At 36.8% G+C, this 21,862-nt stretch overlaps 1 protein-coding gene across 3 annotated transcripts in view; it reads right to left on the bottom strand.

Moving 5' to 3' along the window:
- Positions 1-21,862, bottom strand: part of gpm6ba (glycoprotein M6Ba) — a 297,792-nt gene that overhangs the window by 87,205 nt on the left and 188,725 nt on the right. The window contains exon 1 of one of the 3 annotated variants that reach the window (XM_079852203.1): positions 20,709-21,049. The exons of 1 other annotated variant lie outside the window; for it this stretch is intronic. In XM_079852203.1, the coding sequence (XP_079708329.1) occupies positions 20,709-20,772 (64 nt within the window). In that variant the 5' untranslated portion in view covers positions 20,773-21,049. Of the gene's footprint in view, positions 1-20,708; positions 21,050-21,862 lie in introns of those variants that run through there. One more of the 3 variants, XM_079852201.1, reaches the window with a different exon arrangement.

The raw sequence follows: 21,862 nt of genomic DNA, 5'->3' as shown, positions 1-21,862 counted from the left end.
GAGAAGCACGTACAAATAATCAATCCAATATCAACTTGTCATCAAACAATACCATGTCTAACGTTACCCTATATCAGCATGAGGAAGCATATTCACTCTGTCAACTTACCTAACACTCCTTGACAGTTTTTCAGCATCCCTCCACCAACCCGAATCCTCACTCTTGTCTTGTTCTCTCACAACCAGGAACACGGGGGAGTATGGCTACCGAGCCCACAGCCCTCGGACAGCACGTCATATACGCATTTAATCTATCTGACTTATTTGTGTGAACTCGTGAAATCTTATATATGCATTTATTCTATCTGACTTATTTGTAAATGTGAACTCGTGAAATCTCAATTCTCCAGCTGCACTCGTCTTTGTTGTAAACTAATTCAAATCAAGCACTCTTTGGTGACGTAGGTGATTACGTTACCGTTGCTCATCTGTCCATCATCGTATAAAGCCCGCCCTGACAATTTGATTGGTCCGAACAATTTTTGTTCGGGCATAATAGCTCCTCAACGGAGCGAGTCCAGACCGAACTTCCCGACCAAAAAATATTGTGGGCGGGGTTCGGGCTGGCACCCAGGCTAGGAATAATGCATTATCTAGAGTGAATGGAACAACCTCCTGTACTCGCTTGGGTTTAATCCAGTTCAAAGTCCTCCACAGACTTCATTACAGCAAGGTTAGGCTGTCTAAGATATACGCAAATGTGGCTGATACATGTGAACGTTGTCGCTCTGCTAAAGCAGACCTTGCTCATATGTTTTGGACTTGTCCCAGACTGCTGGATTACTGGACAGCTATATTTAAAATTTTGTCTGAGGCATATGTTAAGGATATCAGGCCTAGTTTTGAGATGGCTGTCTTTGGAGTACCTGAACAAGATGTGGTCATGTCCAAAAAGTGTCAGGACGCATGCGCTTTTGCATGTCTTTTGGCTCGTAGAAGAATATTACTTGATTGGAAGTCAAGTAAACCACCCTTAGTTTCACTCTGGCTTAGTGATGTGATGCTGTTTTTGAAACTGGAGAAAATTAAATATTCTCTTCGGGGATCCACCAAACGTTTTTATTCAGTATGGACCCCAATGATTTCTTATTTTGAAAAGGATGCAACTCTCCCCCCAAACTAAAACCAATTATTATTAAAGGCTTGTGCACATTGGATCGGATGACGTAATCCGACACAGTTGGCTAACAATGTTGTCAATTATTTTCTCACTGTTTGTAATATAAGAACTTAGATTTTTTTTTTTATTATTTATTTATTTATTTATTTTTATATATATTGTTTATATGTTGTATTATTATATTATTTTATTTATTTATTTCTCTCTGTTCAGTGGGTGGGTTGTGGGAAAGGGGAAAAATTGTAAAAAACAAGGAGTATTGTTAAACTCTTTATGTATGTGATACATCACTTTGTTCTTCCTTCAATAAAAAATATATATATATATATAAAAAAAAAAATAGTAACCATGTTTTTGGCGGATTTTTATTAAAATTTTTAATAACCACAGTTATACTACAAATAGGCCTAACGTTACCAAGGTTTTTTTTTTTTTTTTTGTTAAACCATAGTTAATTTTCGTAAGGGTTAACGTGGCTGTCAAGACCGTTAAGAAAACTAATTCAGTAAATACTGTACTTGTTGATGATACAGGAAAGCACATGACACTAGAATATGAACACCACATGATAAATGGCATATTCTGGCTGCATCTGCTTGCCAACATGTAGCTATATAATGCATAGTGCATATATTAGGCTTAAAGTAAGTTGAGGTTTTGCATTGTCCCAGTTGAACATATTCTGACATGTGTAAATGTAATACTTAGTTGTAAATAAATATATATATATATATATATATATATATATATATATATATATATATATATATATTGTGATTTCAGGTCAAGTGGAAAGCAGAATGATCATGGCAAACAAGGTATGGGAAGAAGTCATTTAAAATATTGTAATGGCTGAGTCTTCTGATTCCATATGATTGCACTAAAAGTGGCAGAAAATTTTATTTGTTTTATAGGTTTTCCCATGTGAATATTCATTTGATCCTTGTGAGGCCACTGCACAAGGTTTGTTTTTGCTACAGTAAGACCACAATTGTGTTAGATTCCACCCATCTATATATATATATATATATTTGTATTGTAACTAGGCTCTGTCATTTAGAAACATGGGTTTTCCTATCACTTAATGACATATATCTTTACCTTTCATTCCAGCCAGAGGATCTGACGGTTGCTGCTCGCATCTCGGCCTACCTAATGGAAAATTCTTGCTGGATGAATGACCTTCACCTTCAACTCAACCTTGCCAAGACAGAACTGCTTATGGTTTCACTTTCACCCAAACCATGCGATCCTGCTGATTTGCCTTATACAACATCAGAAAGATCCGGCCCTTCCTATCGGAGCCACACAACTCCTTGTCTAAGCTCTTGTTCTATCCAGACTGGACTATTGTAATGCTCTGCTGGCAGCTCTTCCAGCATCAGTCAAATCTCTGCAACTGATCCAGATACTGCAGCAAGACCTAAACTCACTGCTTCAGATCTATGTGTCTCCAGAAGCTTGTGTTCTGCAAGTGAACGGCGCCTTGTGGTGCCATCATCCCAAAGAGACACAAAACCACTTTCACTGACCTTTCCCTGGACTGTTCCCTGCTGGTGGGATGACCTGCCCAACTCAATACATTTTCAAGAAACCGCTAAAGATCCATCTTTTCATAAACACTTGACCCAATAATACTAAATCTTTGTTTAAAAAAAATAAAAATAATAATAATTGCTATGTGTACTGTGCTACACTAACTGGGACTTGTCACTGCACTTGTTGCTTCTATTGTTCTCTTAATTTTTAAGTCACTTTGGATAAAATGTAATTGTAAATGTGTAAAATAAGTTATATTAGAGTATAAAGGTATACGGCAATTGCCTTTTAATGTGGATATTTTTACATGTTCTACTAAGCTTCTATTTCCTATCATTCACGTATCTTGATGTTATGTGTTTGTTTAATGAGTAATACTGTAAATGTGCAGGTATTCTGAACTTATACATTTAGTTAATTTAACAGAAATTGACTGTACATTTGCCATTATTAAGTAGCCTACTTAATTAGAGATTGGTCAAAGTTTTAAAATTGGAAATGCAAAAATTAAAACTGTAAATATACAAACTTTGTATTTGAATTTATGTACTTATTGCATTTTTATACATAACTTCACAGTTATTATACACAGAAAAACTATATTAAAAGATAATTACTGTAGATAGACAGCATTATTATAAAATAACTTTATAAAACCCTAAATTTACAGTTTAACCTGAAAGTTAAATGTTTTTTTTTTATATATAATATGACATCATTTATCCGTTTTTCCACGGTTTAATAAGCCATTATCAACAGTAATGTACTGTAATTTAATTTTGACTGTAAAGTCAATTCTGTATTTTTATGTTTTTTGCCTGTAATTTGTGAAATGGTTATTTGCCGTAATTTAACGGAATCCGTCTGGAAACTTTGCTGCCAGAGATTTACCGTTTGTATACAGGATTTTTTTTTTTTTTTTTTTTTTTTTTTACAGTGTAGTAGTTATGGATTTTAACAAGTTTAGTAATATATAGGTAAACATATAGGTGAACATATATGTGCATATATAGGTGAACATATAAGTACATATAGGTGAACATATAGGTGCAAATATAGGTGAACATATAAGTACATATAGGTGAACATATAAGTACATATAGGTGAACATATAGGTGCATATATAGGTGAACATATAAATACATATAGGTGAACATATAAGTACATATAGGTGCATATATAGGTGAACATAAGTACATATAGGTGAACATAAGTACATATAGGTGCATATATAGGTGAACATATAAGTACATATAGGTGCATATATAGGTGAACATAAGTACATATAGGTGAACATATAAGTACATATAGGTGAACATATAGGTGCATATATAGGTGAACATATAAGTACATATAGGTGAACATATAGGTGCATATATAGGTGAACATATAGGTGCATATATATAGTTGAACATATATGTGCATATATGTACATATAATATAGGAAAACGGCCAATTTTATATATGTCAGTCACATATATTAAAAACCTATATCAAAATCTATATTAAAACATATATGTTTTAATATATAAAACACCACTGCCAGATGCAGCTGCTATGACTGCAATTTGTTATATGAAGTTATGCATGTAGCTGGAAGACAGCAACAGCTGTTAAAAACTGAGACTGGCTCTACATGATAGGCTTCAAATGTAAAACCAGCCAAAGCTTGATGTGTATATGGTCCACCAATAATAAATCAGTAAATTATTAAAAAGTGGCTTAATGCAGTGTTGCTCTTTCTGAGCATGCAATCACATCAAATCCATGAATTATTCCATTAGGGTAAATAAGTTTTACCCCCTTTTCCCAGAAATGTCCAAAGATGCAAAATACATTACAATGTGATATACAATTAAAGATAAAGCTGCAAACCACTACACATCAGGATAAAACAAAAGGCTCTCTGCTCTGCAAAACATGCATGTGTATGTGTAGTGAATGTGTTGTTGCTCCTCTGTGAGATGTTCTGCACTGATGAGCAATCAGAGTGAGCGCTTTCCTCACAACCTCTTTTCAGAACAGTACAGTAGATCCTCTGCCAGAGAGTTTAGCAAGGTTTTCTCAAATGAAACAGGGAGTGAGAGAGACGGAAAGATAGAAGACAGAGAAGAAAGAATGAACACATTTTTTTGGCCCAGGGGCTGGTGAAAAGTGGTTGCTATGGCAGCATGCTACCCACGACCCAGTTGAGTGCACCCACATCTGACTGTCTCCGCAATGCCACGGTTTCTACACGCTTCCCACTCATACACTACCCTAGGGGAAAGTGTGTGTGTGTGTGTGTGTGTGTGTGTGTGTGTGTGTGTGTGTGTGTGTGTGTGTGTGTGTGTGTGTGTGTGTGTGTGTGTGTGTGTGTGTGTGTGAATAACCCTGACCTGAACTGTGATTACTGTTTTTGTCACAACATTTGAACCCCACTGGCTTTCATTGTATGAACAAAAATCACTGAGATGATTTGTGATCAGTCCCAACTTAGTTGAAATGTAATCTTAATATTTAAGCATTGATATCCCAAGCATATTAATTAACAACACACTGTGTGAAAAAAATGTACAAGAATCCGAATATCTTTATTTAAACATTGGTGAATATTTAAAGGGTCATGTGCAAATTTCTGCTATAGACCATTCCTTTTTAGGAGTGGCATATTCATTTGTAGGCCAATTTTCTGTGCACTCTGAGAATAATTCTCTCTCAAGCGAGAAAAACACTGACACACTGTCAGTTTCGGTAGAAACACAGCCAATCTATTCAAGCTGTTGGAGCCCTGCCATCTCTCTCTGCCCTTATGGCTCATTATACATTTCTCTTTAATGTCTGCCACTGGCAAAATGTCCCATCTTTGCCCCATGTGCAAAGACTATATACTGTACGCCTGCACTGTAAATGCAAACATGTGTTTAATTAAAAATAGTAAATTGACCTTAATCATTTTTTTTTCAACCTGCTATTAACACTCGCTTTTAGTAAGTTACTTGTACTTTGAGGTTGAAAAATCTTACCAGCTCAGTCTACATGAGCTGGATTAATTTAGAAAAAGTACGTTTATGACCTGTGGGCATGCGCAGATCAGTCCTCTCTACGCTAGACGGCGATATATGGCCATGCCTTGAATAGCTACTATTGGCTGAAGGAGAAAAACGTAATTTTAAGCCACCATTGTGGTGATCAGTGTTTGTTTTAGTTGGGCTCTTGACCCTTATATTATTAACTGTAGATTTTTGTTTGGCTGCTGTACCTGAGTTATAACAGCCAGATGAACAAATAGAAAAGGTGATCTGATGGTGTTGGTTGTGTTTTAACATAATCGTTATTTCACAATCATTTGACCTGATTCACTGAACTCATATAGAGCCCAATTTCTGAGTTAGGTTTACTTTATTAATTATAGCAGCACTGTCCTGGTACAGCATAATAGTTTTAGCCATTTCAATGAAATCCATATAAAATAATAAAATAAAAAAAATAAAAAAAACTTCAATTTTTTTTTAATGTAGGCACACACAGACATCAAGAATTAGCATATGAATCTCAGCAATGGTGACAAACAGATCACCTCTGATCATAAGCTCATTATTTATTCATGCAGCAATGCATGATGGGAGCCATGAATGAGTTTTAATTGGTTGCACCCAGAATGCACTGCAACATGCTTTATATTTGTCTGCATTGTTGAGATTCACAGGCTGATTTTTGATGTCAATGTGTCTAAAAACTAAATAAAACAAAAAATTATGGAAACTTTTAAGAAATTCTAAATATTATACTGTACAAGGACAGTGCTGTTATAATTAAAGGTTGTATCAGTGATTTTTTATCACATTCATCTAATCTTTCCTAACGATCCGCTAGCTGCCCGCCCCATAAGCATGCCGTCAAAAAAACGCGTCTCTGTAGGCAGCCTAGGCTCTGAGATCTGCACACAAAAACAATTGGTTTCACCAACCACTCAAAACCAAAACAAATAGTGTTCCAACCAATCACCGACAGGGGGAGGGTGTTGTGAGGTTTTGAGCCAGCTTCTTCTTCAGCTCCGACTTCGCGTGCAGCCATGAACGAGCACAAAACCTCACAACACCCTCCCCCTGTCGGTGATTGGTTGGAACACTATTTGTTTTGGTTTTGAGTGGTTGGTGAAAGATTAGGATCGTTAGGAAAGATTAGATGAATGTGATCTTTTTTTGGGGGGGGCCTGAAATCACTGATACAACCTTTAATAAAGTAAACCTAACTCAGAAATTGGTTTCTTTAATTTAAGTGAACTTGAAAAATGAGTGAGCAGAACTAAAAGTGTTAAGTTGTAGATATTTAGTAATTCTAAGTGGGGTTAAATTTATATCAAGCAATCCACACAAAATGAAAAAATTAAGTTAACACTAAGCATGGCTATTAAGTTACATGAACATAAAAAACACGTGCTAGTGGTACTACTTGATTTAGTACTGCACACTTAAAATAAACAAGCTTTTCTAACTCACTAATCTTAAGATTACTTTGCTTAATTTTTTTGAGACAACGAGTTTGCATACTTTTTTTAAGTAAGGTCAACTAATTACATTTTACAGTGAGTATATTCACTCACTGCATTAAAGGTCTTTAGATCGAATGATGCACATGCTCAAACAAAGCACCACAGAACAGGGGTCCGTTCTTTGTACGTCGCTAACTCACTTAGCTGGCTTTGATTGTTGGCGATTTGGCATGATCTTGGATTGTTTGGTTCTTCAGCGCTCATCCTGGACTTGCTGTCATAGCAACATGTGCGCAAACTTAAACCTGCTCGGGAGCAGGCTTATTTCATGTTAACAGGATTAGATCCCGGCTTCATAAGCGGAGCTGATACGGGAAGTCCAGTGCAGCGCGATAGTGCACTTTCTTTCTGAGATATATATTTTTTCTCGTGATTCGTGAGATTGTCGTTTTTTGGCGCTTTTATGTTTAAAAAACAGTTTTAGTTTTTTTTTGTTTTTTTTGTGGCATTTCCAAGCCACTTAAGACCCAATGTTGTAAAGCAGTTCCACATCTACAGAAAGGCCTACAGAAGAGTCTGCACAGACAGAGGAGACATAGGCCTACAGATGGGCAGTGTATAGCCAACTTTTCATTTTTATTTGTTGCATGAGGCATGTGTCTAATATCTCTTGTTGCAGGCACTTGACCACTGGCTTTTCTTTACAAAGAACAATTGAAATAAAACTCAAGGAACTAAGCATATTTGTCTTTTATTAAACATTTAATGAAAAGTGTTTTTTTCTGGCACTGTTGTGTAATCCAGCACAGGCAACAATGTCACAGGCCCTGTCAGGTGTGCAACCCTCAGACTTTTCAGACACTGAAATCTTCCCTTTAGTTAGCCAAAGTTTATTTCATTGTGTGCCCTTGTCCTGGCTAGAGCTTGTAACTGGTTTGGGTCAGGGAATGGGGTCATAAAACACCTGTCTGCAGGCAGGAACATGTCATAATCACCTATGAAAAAATGCAGTTCTGTTAGGATCAGCATAAGTGTATGTAATACAGTGAGCTTGATATTTAATTGTGGAACTTTCCTTACCACTTTCAAATAATGTGCATAAATGTGAATCTCTGAAAATTCTTAAGTCATGCACAGATACTGGCCATTTTGCTTTCACATTTGTGATATGGAAGATTTTAGTCAACTGCCTTTTTTTTAAATTTGATATATATTACTAATCTGGAATATTAAGAATCACAATAGTAACTGGGCTGCACATTTACATTGTGAACCCCCTTTCTGTTCACATAATCCCCTTCATTGAGGCCTTGATGGCAGTCTATGGTCTAGTCTATGGTACCAATCACATTAGTGAAGCATGAGTGACACATAATCGGCATGGTCATGATTGCATGATCTTCATAAAAAATTATGATAGCCTAAAAAAAAAAAAAACTTTACAACATTGGGTCTTAAGTGGCTTGGAAATGCCACAAAAAAACCTAAAACTGTTAAAAACGACAGACAGCACTTTCCATCAAGTTCTCCGCATCTCCAATAGTGTAAAGGAAAGAGCCACTCGCAAATAATCTTATAGGGCAATGCAAACAGTTTGTGCTGTAGTTAAAGCCCGACTCCGACAAGTCGAAAATAAATGTGCGTTTCCAACAAATTAATAATGTAAACGACAATCTCACGAGTCACGAGAAAAAAAAAATATATCAGAAAGTGCACTATCGCGCTGTGCTGGACTTCCCGTATTAGCTCCGCTTATAAAGCCTCAATCTAATCCTGTTTACATGAAATAAGCCTGATCCCAAGCAGGTTTAAGTTTGCGGACCTGTTGCTATGACAACAAGTCCAGGATGAGCTTCGAAGAACCAAACAATCCTAGATCATGCCAAATCGTCAACAATCAAATCCAGCTAACTGAGTTAGCGACGTACAAAGAACGGGCCCCTGATCTGTCATGTTATAGCTTGAATAACAATAAGCTTAAGGTTACACATAATTCCAGGTCCTTTCAGTTAGAATCCTTCATAAAACCAGGTATTAATGTAGAATTTAAGTGTAGTTAAATATCATATATTTCATATTTGGTTCACATTAATGACCAGGCAAAGTTGTATTTACAATTGGGAAACTATGGATTTTAGATGATACAGGTTGTGATGTGGAAAGAGAGTGTTGTTTATATAAAACACGAATATAAAACAGTGGTGTTGTGATTGGTCAACCACTTCAATCGTGTTTTAGAATGCCCCTTACCATAACCACGAGTTTCAACAAACTACTAACGCAACTCAACCACGCCTTGTCCTTTTTCTTTTTTTGCGTATGCCTTGAGTGGGAATTTATTAAATGAGGAATATTGTGATGTGTACATTCCCAGAAGAAACCTCAAGACTACAATCAAGGTGTTTCAGTTGAGTTGAGAAACAGTGCTTACTGATAATAACTCACTTTTGAGTGGACTTTGTGCTTTGTAATTTCGCAGAACATTTTCATGCTCAAACAGCAACGTCACACACTAAAGATAGTTAAAAATGTAAAAAAAACAAAACAAAAACATAATAGGACCCCTATAATGCTGGACAATATTTTGGCTTGATTGCACAGCATACCATAATAACGAATGCACTTAGAAGTAGAAAGCCCTTAAAGGAAGTATAAGAACATCCAGGTTAACAGAGTAACCAATGAAAATGCTGTTCCAATGGACAGACACCTCACACAACCAATTACATTGTCTATAATTCTTTACATTTTCTTGTTACTCAAAGCGCTTCACATATGGAAGGGGGGAATCCCCTCAACCACCACCAATGTGCAGCATCCACCTGGATAATGGGAAGGCAGCCATATTGCATCAGAACGCCCACCACACACCAGCTTACTGGTGGAGAGGAGACAGTGATGAAGCCAATCAGTAAATAGGGATGATTAGGAGGCCATGATGGACAGAGGCCAATGGGCACATTTTGGCCAGGATCTAGGATTATATTAATTAAATTTGCAAAGCCACTGTCAAAAAAGTATCATCTCCCACACATATTCACTCTTCTACCAACCTATTTTGTGGGATACAGTTTGAATTGAGCTTGTTTCAGTGACTGATCAGAAATCAGTTTAGATACCTTATGATAGTTAAGCAATGATTTTTGAGTGGAGGAGGTTAGGTAGGATTGCTGTGAGACCCTGCTGAGAGACAGACAGAGTTAAGTGTGAGTAAATGGCCATTATTAAGTGGACAGCTTTTAAGGTTGCCCCTCCTCTCAGCACCAACAGACTGTGTTGATCAATACTCGATGCTGTGAGTTTTAGACCCAGCTCTAAAGTGAGTGTATGTGTTTTTGTGTGTACCTGTATGTGTGGTAGCTGACTGTCCATTTACATCCATCAGGGATGCCTGTCGTGAAAAGAATTCAAGTGTAGCGTTTAGCCTTGACCTCACCCGTCATTTTTAACAAACTCAAATGCTTGTGTACACATATACAAACATTCACACAAACACATAAAACATATAGATGGCACACATTTTCACTATTCTGTCTTTTTCGTCAAAGTATAACTCATAGCACACACCCACTCTGAACTCAAGCCTACACTACTACGATTATAATGTGAACTCAACAGCTACAACAAACATAACAGCTTGTCTGTTCCTGAGCATACAGGATGAGAAAGACATTTACTGTTCAGTGATGCTTTACTTTACAGTGGTACTGTACATATTACACGTTACTATAATTAATTAAAATACTAATAACAAGAACTAAAGATGCGTTCGAGCCATGTCGTAATTACTGTAATGATTCTGAACCGTAAAAAGCTTTCACGTGCTTGTAGAATTTGTCATTTTTCTGAGAGCTACGATCTGTACCACGTGGCTGCTCTACCACCTGACCATTGCAGATTTAAGGTGTGTTCGACTTGAAGTGGCATCGATCGATCGGTGTATGACATTAAAGTACGGGAGAACGATTCGAAAGCATACAGAGCTTTATTTACGGTAATTACAACATAATCTCCGGCCTATAGGAGGAGTGGACTATAACCTGATCGACCTGTGGTCCGCGGATCCAATTCCCGCCCAAGTCCCCAAACACACATCATCTTCTTCGCCGGTCCCGTCCAGAAGTCTTCCGTCCTCATCCCTGCCTGTCATCCATCGCTGGTCACGACCAGCCCCCTGGATCAGCTTGGCTATAGGCAGAGTCCTCTGCTGCACCTCGGGCCTCCAGGCCCACACCACCACCTCGTCCTGTCAGCCCGTCACCCTCACCTCGACCTACCACTCTTTCATCACCTCCGCGGTCCGTCTGCCCGGAAGCTCCGCTGGGCTCGATCGCCACTCCAGGTCGGCCTTCAGCGGTCACCCTGCATCCCTTCGACCCCTGGACTCCTCCCTTTCTCTGACCTCCCTGTCGGCCTCCCTCACCACATCCTCACCCCGGTCATCCATCCCCACATCACCGCCTCAGTCCTGCTGGTCAACAGCTCAGCTCCCATCTTCCGGGTCTACAGTGTCGCCATTGTCCATCAGCCGCTCGTCAGCCACCAGGGGTCCGCCTCCGCCGATCGGCTCCAGGGTTCCATCCGCCCCCTCTGCCTGGACTCCACCCTGGTTCCTCCCCCCGTCTGCACCACCATGGTGCCCGAGGCTGACGCCTCCAGGCTCCAGTCCGTCCCCAGCTCCACGCCCTCCACCAAAAACTCTGCCTTTTTCTGTTTTTTGAACTTTTTGTTTTCATCACGGCGCAAGGACACTTCCGACTTCTCTCAGGTGAATGCATCAACAATGACCATGTTTACACACTTATTGGGTGCTAACAGGATAGCTCACCCAAAAATGAAAATTGTGTCATCATTCACCTTGTTCCAAACTTGTATGCATTTCTTATCTTCTCTGGAACACAAAGACGATATCTGGAAAAACGCTTGAGTCCAAACAACATTGGACCTCATTGATTTTATACCCCAAAACAAAATAGGAAACAAATACAAATACCAAAGGAATTTTTCTAAATGTATTCTTTTGTGTTACATGATTAATGAATAATGAGCAAATGATGACACATTTTTCCTTTTTGGGTGAACTCTCTCTTTAGGAAACTTACCACGCCCAATCATGGAGAGATAATAAGTAAGAAGCAGGATGGATACTATTATTCCTTAACATCAAAAGAACTAACTGAGTAACATGATGTTCAAACCTATATTCCTGGCTGATAAATCACCTGATGCTCTGTATATCTTTCTTAAGGATCCTAATGTTAGGGCGGGACAACCTGTCACTCACATGAGACTGCAGCAAAAGCAAACCATAACCAATCAATTTCCGAAGGACAAAAGCAAGTCCCGCCCTACATTTTTTCTTGTTCGAGAAGCCGTTTCACTCGGATTTACGTCACAATCGGGAAGAAAAGTCTATTGCAACTTTCTTTATGCAGGAAAATAGATGTTCATTGTTATTGTGGCTTCAAATATTCCTCTAAAACTGTGCAAAACTTTAATGTTTTAAAGTTTTATAATTAAAATTAAAAATAAAGTATGAGACATCACTATGAATACATGTTTTCTCTCTCTGATAGAGAGATGATAAAGAAAGAATGAGAGAACAGCAGATTGCGCACCAGTGGGCAGAGTGGACAAGATCCATATACAGGAGGATGAATGGCATTATGCAGGAACAGGACATGCTGTGCCAACCTGCCTGTTAGTGTTGTTCATACTGATACACAACACACACACACACACACACACACACATTAACACAAGCACAAGCACAAGCCAATGTTCATGTAAACACACAGAAACATGAATGCACAAGCACACTTCTACATGCTTATGAAAGCACTCGCCCACACACTCTTACACAAAAGTGTCTTAACAGACTTGAGTTTGTGGTGGCAGATGGAGGCTGTCAGCATGCCCTGAGTGAGTTGTTCCAAATGAGAGGCACATGAGGTTGTCTTCCTTCTCTGTGATTACTCTCACATGCTTACAGTACTCTGCAATCTTGAGAAAGGCTAAGCTCACATATCAATGTTTGGGATTGAGAACCGTATTATAGTAGGTCAAAAATTGAATTCAACAACACAGGAGCCTCAAGCCACTTTCTATTGTCACAATAGCTCTGAATAACACCTGCAACCACATTGACAGTAATGAAAGACTGAAGTGTCAAAATGGACTCAATGTTATTTAATAAATGGGTTCAATCCAGGTGCAAGTAAAATCCCAATTAACAGACAACATCTCTGAATGGTTCATGAAATGTTTACTACAAACCTCATGGTAGCAGCTCTGCTGGAAGACAGAGGCTGGATCTAAAACCTTATAACAAACAAATAACGAACATGTGGACATGATGAAAATTAAATTAAAATTCATTTAAATGGGGATAGATAGAGAGAATGAAAGAGGTAAGTAGTATGGGAACAGATATCAGGTTAACTGATACTGGGTAATGAAAAGTCCAGTGTATAGACTACAGACAGCCCAAAAACACACACAGCCCTCATACTCCAGAAGAAAGTTGTTTAAAATACACTGGATAAAAAATAGAAAGAAGAATGACCTGAATCAGTCGGAACCAGCACCCTCAAAGTCTTATTTCAATTTGAACTTAAATATGAAAAAGGCGTGTCTATATAAATATTACCAAAATCAAAGGGGTCTGTGTATATTTAACCAGTATAAATTGTTCAAAGTGACAATTGATCTTTTGCTGTCAAAGGTTAGCTATTGAACTGATTACGCATATACATTAGCATAAAAAAATGTTTTCTAAATTCATGCAATTGGATACAGTTACTGATTTTCAATTACATTTTAATTATATTACCTGGTTTACACATATTTGTTAAAAAAAATAAAATAATTAAAAGTATTTTGTGTGTTAAATTAGATACAAATTACTTTGTAATCTATTTGTTTTGATATACCTCTGAAATGTATGCACCTTATTGTATATGAGATATGCATGGTATTTTTGGCTTGCATGCATAGATGAAAAGGAATGAAAAGCATTTTGAACAGAAAAATAAAAACTGTAAAAAGTTTACAAAAAAATTAAACTTTCCATTAAAGAACTTTCCACCACTGTAAGTTCAACAGTTCAACAGTTTATTGAAGACTCTAATCTCAGGTACTCAAAAACATTAACACACACAACTGCACACATACACAGGTACATGCACACAAAAACAAACAGGTTTTACAGTAAATGCTATGTTCTCTAGAACTTAAAAGTCTCACTATAGAGGTTTTAGAAATTTGAAAAATACTTGAAAGACATCTAGTATTTTTTTTCTGAGTAACTTCCCCACACTGCTATTGAACACTGACACCAAATAAATGTGCCAGTCCCAAGAAAATAAATGTACATAAACCTAAGAAAAATACCTTTATCCGAGAGTATCCTTAACATCTATATCAGGCAATACTGGCCTAAAGGCTAAAAGTAGACCACAAAAAGTATTTTCTATTATTGTACAGTAGACAATATTAGAACAAAGAATGTTATTTCCATCATGTGAGCCATTACTTTACTGTTCCCAGTCCTACATATTTCCTGATTGCAAAAACAGATGTAAAAAATACAATGTCTCTAACAGTGAAAAGAGATTATTGCGATTTTCATTTATATCTCCCCCACCTGTAGTCTACATGCCCCTCCCCTTTCATGTCACAGGAATTATGTAATCCTTTTGATGTGGAAAGTGCAGGAGTTATGTAAAAAGAGAAGAGCGTGCATGCCACCTCTTCTGTACATGAGATTAAAAATTCTCATATTCTCATATAAATATTCTCTCATCATTGGCTTATGTTGTGTACTCATTGAGAAACATAAACAAGTACCCCATTAAAGGGACAATGAATTGGTCAAATGATGAACAATACTCAGAAAGCTTTGAAGGAAATTGAACAAGGTGTACAAAATAAAGAATGAATAAAATGTCTGCATAATTCTGCTAAACAAAAATATTATCCTCGAAACCTCAGCAATGACAAGGCTTCAAAACACCTGTTGGTCTCTTCACATATACATTATTTATTTTACAGTAATGTTAGAAAATGTAGGAATTATTGCTTACTGCAAATATTGAATTATTATTTTTTTGTTTATTTTTTTGTTCTGAAAGTTTTAAGGCATTTAATTGTGACCAAATTTACTTCTGTATTGTGACACATTTTGGAGTAAAATAACTTGTTGAAAATTTTTAAATTAAATTTAGGGTGGGACTTGATTTTATCTAATGATTGTTGATTGGATTGTGATAAGACGGTGTTGTGTACCATTATTATGTAAAATAATTGACAATTATTTTTATGCAATATTGCAGTATTTATTATAAATGATTTATCTGTGCACATAATTATTATTTTTTAATGAATGTACCCTTACAAACTTTAATCAAAATAACTTCCCCTCCCCTGCAAAAACATCTCTTCTCTTCTTTGATGATGTGTTTATGGGCAATTGCAAACCCCAACGATCCAATTAAGTTGAGTGGTGCAGGGATGACATATTTTAGCATTTTAGCACTTCTGGTTCCATCGTCCTGAAGTTAGGTTTTTTGAATGGGTTTTTGGTTAAACACTTTAAATAAGGTCTCTGGTGAATAAGAGCTCAAGATTTATTCTGCGATAAATCAGTAATTCCCTCTTTTTTAAAGCTGTTACTTTTTTTTTTTTTTTAAAAGTGGTTGCGAACAAGTGGCTAAATGGGACTACAGAAGTTGTCTGGGACATCAGCCGAACAGGTAAACTCATCTACTCACTAGTCCACTTTCCACAGTCTCATTGTGATTATAATGGCACGCTTGCAAACTATTATAACTGAAACTTTCAATGAAAATGTTTTTTAACAAAGACTGAAAGAGTTGTCGCAAGCTTATGACATTGAAGTCATTTGACTGTGGTGTAGTTTGTTTATACCCTACATATAGCTTTTGACTTTTTTCATTTGTGAAGATTATCTCAATGAACAAAACATGTATGAATCATAAGATTTTGTTAGTCAGAGACCTTATTTTATGCAATAGTCCAAAAGCCAGTGGAAAAATCTTATTGGGGTTTTGTCGAGGGAACCAAGGATGATGCAAACTTCCGGGTTGGTCTACAAAAATATGTCATCCCTGCACCACTCTATTCCCGATTAACAAAAGTTCCGTCCTACTTTTTATTTTATTTTTTCTTGTTTGGGAAGCTCGGGTATGCATAACAACTTGGAAGAAAAAACTATTGCAACTTCCATTGCATGCCGACTTTAACTGCAGAGCAGTTACATCAAAGGAAGGACAAGGAGTCACATCACAGGAAGAGCAAGTTGTGACTACTAGTGCAAAAAAGTTATATAAAAATGTTATTGCTACCTTAAATTGAGAATTCACTTTCAAAGTCTTCACTATTCAACGGTTCACTATTCTTTAAGTGAACAAATTATGTGTACTCTGCCTCCAAAGCTCAACCTCTCACCGAAGGACCATATAGCATCTGCTGACCTGACAGAGACCAACAGTTCTTGGAAATGCATAAAATTTTCATAAAGACTTCTTTTCTCTGCATATTTTAGTTGCAACACATATACCATTAGGTCTCCCTTTCCATAATGTATTAATCTAATCATACTAGGGGCAAAATTGGTCACAATTTTATATGAAAGAGAGGGTAAGAATGCGGAAGAAAGAATAAAGGCATATGGAATTATCTGCTTGAATGTCATGATTTTATGAGAGTGAATATTAACAAAGATGGATTAGATCTCTGATCGTTCAAGGCTTAAAACATTAATGACATAACCAGTGTGGAGTGAAGGAGCAGCCTTCTTGTTGCTTTGATGCTTGTGGACAGTGGTGGAATGTAACGAAGTAAAAATACTTCGTTACTTTACTTAAGTACATTTTTCACATATCTGTACTTTACTTAAGTAGAATCAATAGTGCGTACTTTTGACTTTTACTTCGTTACTTTTTGCAGCAATTATTATACTTTCTACTCCACTACATTTCTACAACGTTTCGTTACATTTTCTGATCAGTTTTTCCCCTTGCCAAAACAGGGATTGAAAAAAATCTCCATGTTTTCGGTGCTGACGTGTAGGTGCTTCATTTATTGGCTATCATGTAACATGTAACTGTGGCACTGCCAATAAAGCACCTAAAAGCTGTCACAAAGAACCGGCAAAAGTAATGATTATGAATATGTAAAATATAACAAGGAGACATTTTAATTGATGCTGACGCGCGATCTTTGCAGTGAACGCGCCAGAGAGAAATGCACATTTCATACGGATTACATGCAGAGAACAGGGCCCGGTTTCCCAAAGCGTTCTTATCTCTAAGTAGTTCTTAACCTATTCCTTAACCTCTCTCTTAACCTTATGGCACGATTCCCGAAACGTTCGTTCGCTAAGTATATCTTCTGTAAGTCACACTTTCGTAAGGTTGGTCTGGACCACTCTTAGCTTTACCTTATCACTGTTGCAAGTCTATATGAATATAATTCTGAAGTTTTAATACACCCAGACAGTATTAAATTAGGCTAATTCAAGTGTTTTCATGCAAAGAATAAAATTGTCATTACACTGATTGTTGTTAGATTTTTAATTATATTATTATACAATATTATTAATTTAAACGCTCTTTTAAAGGCCAGTGAAAGCATAGGCTACTGTCAGTTAAGTCCTATTCGGACGCTAATATTGTTTCTCATGGGCTCGTCCGGTATTTTAAACATTTACAGGGGTAAGTCGGTGATTTTAGTGCCGTCCGAATCCATAATATCAGTGTTTTTCTCACCCAACCCACGTAAAAATCCCTGGCCAAATTAGTACCTTCTGTTTTTTGACAAACAGGTCGTGTGGTAATTTAATTGCCGTCTGAATCCACATCTCTGAGTTTACAAGAGATTCAAAATTCACGGTTTAAATCCTTTTTGATCACTGCCGAGCACCGTACGCAAGATGTAAACTTTTATTACTGAAATGCTGGAAAGTATTTACAAGAACAATATTTCATCGCAGCTCCACCTCAGCGAACAAAAATGGGAAAGAGAAGAAGGCACGTACATTTTTGAAAAGGTTATTGTGGCAGCAATTATGTTACAATTTTAAAATATGTAGGCTAGGCTATTATAGGCTATTATAGTTTGGATTATTTTTTATAATATCCAATAATCATAATAAATTGCAATTTCAACTATTTCTGAAGTGCTTCATTTATAAAGATCACCGCTTTCTCACATAAACAGTCCCTGCACGAGAGAATAATTGATTCTCGAGCCATCGATATCAAACAATTCAGCACCATCGCCACGGACAGCGCCGGGTAACGTCGCACGTAAGAAGGTATATCTTAAGCAGCTTCCTAAGGTATGGTTCGGGGAACACACTTAGGAACATAAACAACTTTGGTAAGATATATCTTTCGAGCTTTCTTAGCGCGCTAAGAGTGAGCGTTATCGGGAAACCGGCCCGTCTGTTTTCTTTCGTTTTGAATTGTTCTGTTTAAAAGTACACATTTCAAGCTTTCTATACGTCTCAGGTCTGTGAGGCAAGTACAGACCTGAGTTTCGGTTCATGAGTTTCACCAGTTCACGCGCCCGCGCCTCCGTGTCCTGATCTATTTTCTGCTATATTTACTTACAGTATTTATTAAATCCAGGCAATTGGTTGATGAAACATTGATTAAAATTAAGAAGATACAATTAATACAAAACGAAATTCACTTTAAAGAAGGGCTTTTGAGGTCTCTGTGAACGTTTTAAAGCAGTATTTTAGTGCCGCTTTCAGAGCGCTCACGTGCGTAACGGAGAACTGACACGTCCGTAACATTGTTTTTTCCTCATAAATGTGAACACAAAAAATAAAATGAATATTTTATGTTCTGTGGAGAGCCAACCCTTCTTCATCCGGTGGGTATATTACTTTTGGTTTGCGCAGTGAAATTCACAGAATTACTAAAAAATATTTTGCCACCTAAAAGTTAAAGATTTTTTTTTGTGTCACGTCCGTTACGGATTTATATTTCCCTCATATTAAATATAAAACGCATGTGTCTGTAGACTAGTATTTTTCTAATGTCTGGACTTCTTTATTAAGGGAGTATGGGGAGTATGGATATATAAACAGTTTCAATTGGTATTTGAGAATTTACATTTCAAGTTTTACATTTCAAGTTTTTACTGCAATTGTCACGTCCATAACGCTGGGATTGCCCAATTTTAAAGAATTTATCCAGGTCTACGTATTGTATAATGTTAACTTCAAATAAGGGGTGTGTCGCGATTCTGCCTTCTCACACTCACACCGCGACACGACACAGGTTCGTGGATCCGAGTGTCGCGATTTCGGTTTCATATTGCATATTGTTACAGCCCTAATTATTAGAATATAGACATTAAGAGAATAAATTGTTATGAAAGTACTTTTACTTTTAATACTTAAAGTACATTTAAAATAAGGTACTTTTTACTTTTTACTTAAGTAGGGTTTTCATTGTGGTTGCCTACTTTTACTTTTACTAAAGTAAATATGTCTCTGGTTATTTGTACTTTTACTTAAGTACTGAGATTCAGTACTTCCTCCACCACTGCTTGTGGAGAACTTTGACTTAACTGCAAATCCATAATTCAGTCAACATAAAAGTATTATTACACAAAAATAGTACAGATGCATGTAAAATGTCAATTCTGTTGGGGGTCAAGTGGAAGGCAGGGATAGTCTTCTTTAGAGCACAGCTTATGATAAGATATTTTTATTATCATAAATCCTGAACCAGGTGCTGTAGGTTACACTAAAGTCCTCAGCCTTAAAATATTCAAAGCATGCATTATTTTCGTATCTGATGCTTTTATTTTCTACTGTAAGCTGTAAAAAAAAAAAAAAAAAAAAAAAAAAAAAAAAAATATTGGGGGGGATTTTGTCAAAAAAGTTCAGGCTATATAGCGCAAATTTAAATTTAAATTCAAATTTATTTATCAAATTATGAAAATATAATATAAGAAACATAGGAATTCGTCCATTTGTTTAAGCAGCGAAAACGATGCAAACAACACCTTCAATAGCCTACAATGCGACACCTCCACCTCGTCACCATCAACAATACTATCGACACTAAGACAACACAACATTTAGAATATACTCGAAATGTAATTATATATAGTTCATATGGATGAATCCATATGGTCCAAAAAAAAAAAAATGTTCTTCTTCTTTTTTACTTAGGGGAATTCACTAAGGTAACAGGAGCAGCTTTTATTCAAATCATCATCATCATCATTCGCAGCGATGGAAACGGCTCTCCAAAGACGCAGAAGTAAGATTTGACATCACCAGCGCTCCAAAGGTGCCTAGATAAAACATGCGCATTCCCTAATCAAAATAACGGCGTAAAAGCATTTTAATGATAAGTGAATGGCACGATGAGGATCACAAGCACTTCAATCAATAAAATATTCGATCCATTCACAATGAACGGCGCGCAAGCGAAGCCTTCGCAAATAGGTTAAGCCGCTCTCTAAACAAATAGCACGATAATCCGAGTCGAAGTACAAAACAGAAAACGATTACACACAGTTACAAACCTTTGCTTTCTTCCCTTTCATCTTGATTCTCCTCAGCCGTCGATTCTGGCTTCATCCCATCCATTCGGAAACGAGTATGTTGAATATATATTCCCTTTGCCTGGTCTCTCTCGCTCCAATACAGGAGTATATCACAGCCACCTCAAATATTTTGTCAGATCGGATATCGCTTAGATAACTTGTTCATAAACGATAAGAGCTCAGCCGAAGAGGGTCTCACGTAAAGGCTTAGAGAAGACAGCAGATACGCTGAGGAGAGAGAATCCGTTAGGAGAAAAACAGTCTCTCCACTGCTAGTCAGGTTGACATAAACAGATAGTCCCAGCTGTAAACAGTCACACATCCCCCCACCCCCACCCCCTCCTCCCCTCTCTCTCTCTCTCTCTCTCTCTCTCTCTCTCTCTCTCTACCCATACACAAAAGAAATATATTTGAAATATATTTTCAGAATATATTTTGGAATATATGCAAATATTTGAAATCGGCCCAATAAATATATTTCAAACTTAACATCATATATTTTTGTTATTATTTCAGAATATATTTCAATGTATTTTGGAATATATGCCACATATATTTTTGACACTTTTGGGGACCCATACAGAAAAAAATACATTGAAATATATTCTGAAATATAACAAAAATATATGATGTTAAGTTTGAAATATATTTATTGGGCCAATTTCAAATATTTGCATATATTCCAAAATATATTCTGAAAATATATTTCAAATATATTTCTTTTGTGTATGGGTATCTCTATCTCTTTCCTTCTCCCTCTCCGAAATGATGGGAGGACAGAAATGAATACATAGGACAGGGGTCACAAAGATGAATTAAAAGTGATGTGTGCTAAGAGGCACAAAAACGCTTCAACAATTATTTTATTCCAAACATTGGGTTTTCTAATAATAATAATAATAATTAAAGCTGCAAGCAGCATTTATCGGGGTTCAAGCAGTTAAGGCCTTTAAGCACAAAAGCATCAAAAGTTATTACGTTTTATTTAGCAAGCATGTAACCACTGACATCATAGATGGAAAAGACCATGTTCTAGCATGATTTACCATGATAAACCACATTTTAGCATGATTTACCATAGTTTATCATGATTTACCATGGTTTACCATGTTCTAGCATAGTTTACCATGAAT

Source organism: Squalius cephalus (assembly GCF_949319135.1).
Source record: "Squalius cephalus genome assembly, chromosome: 2".
NCBI classification, from domain to species: domain Eukaryota; kingdom Metazoa; phylum Chordata; class Actinopteri; order Cypriniformes; family Leuciscidae; genus Squalius; species Squalius cephalus.
This window is presented reverse-complemented; position numbering and strand designations above follow the sequence as displayed.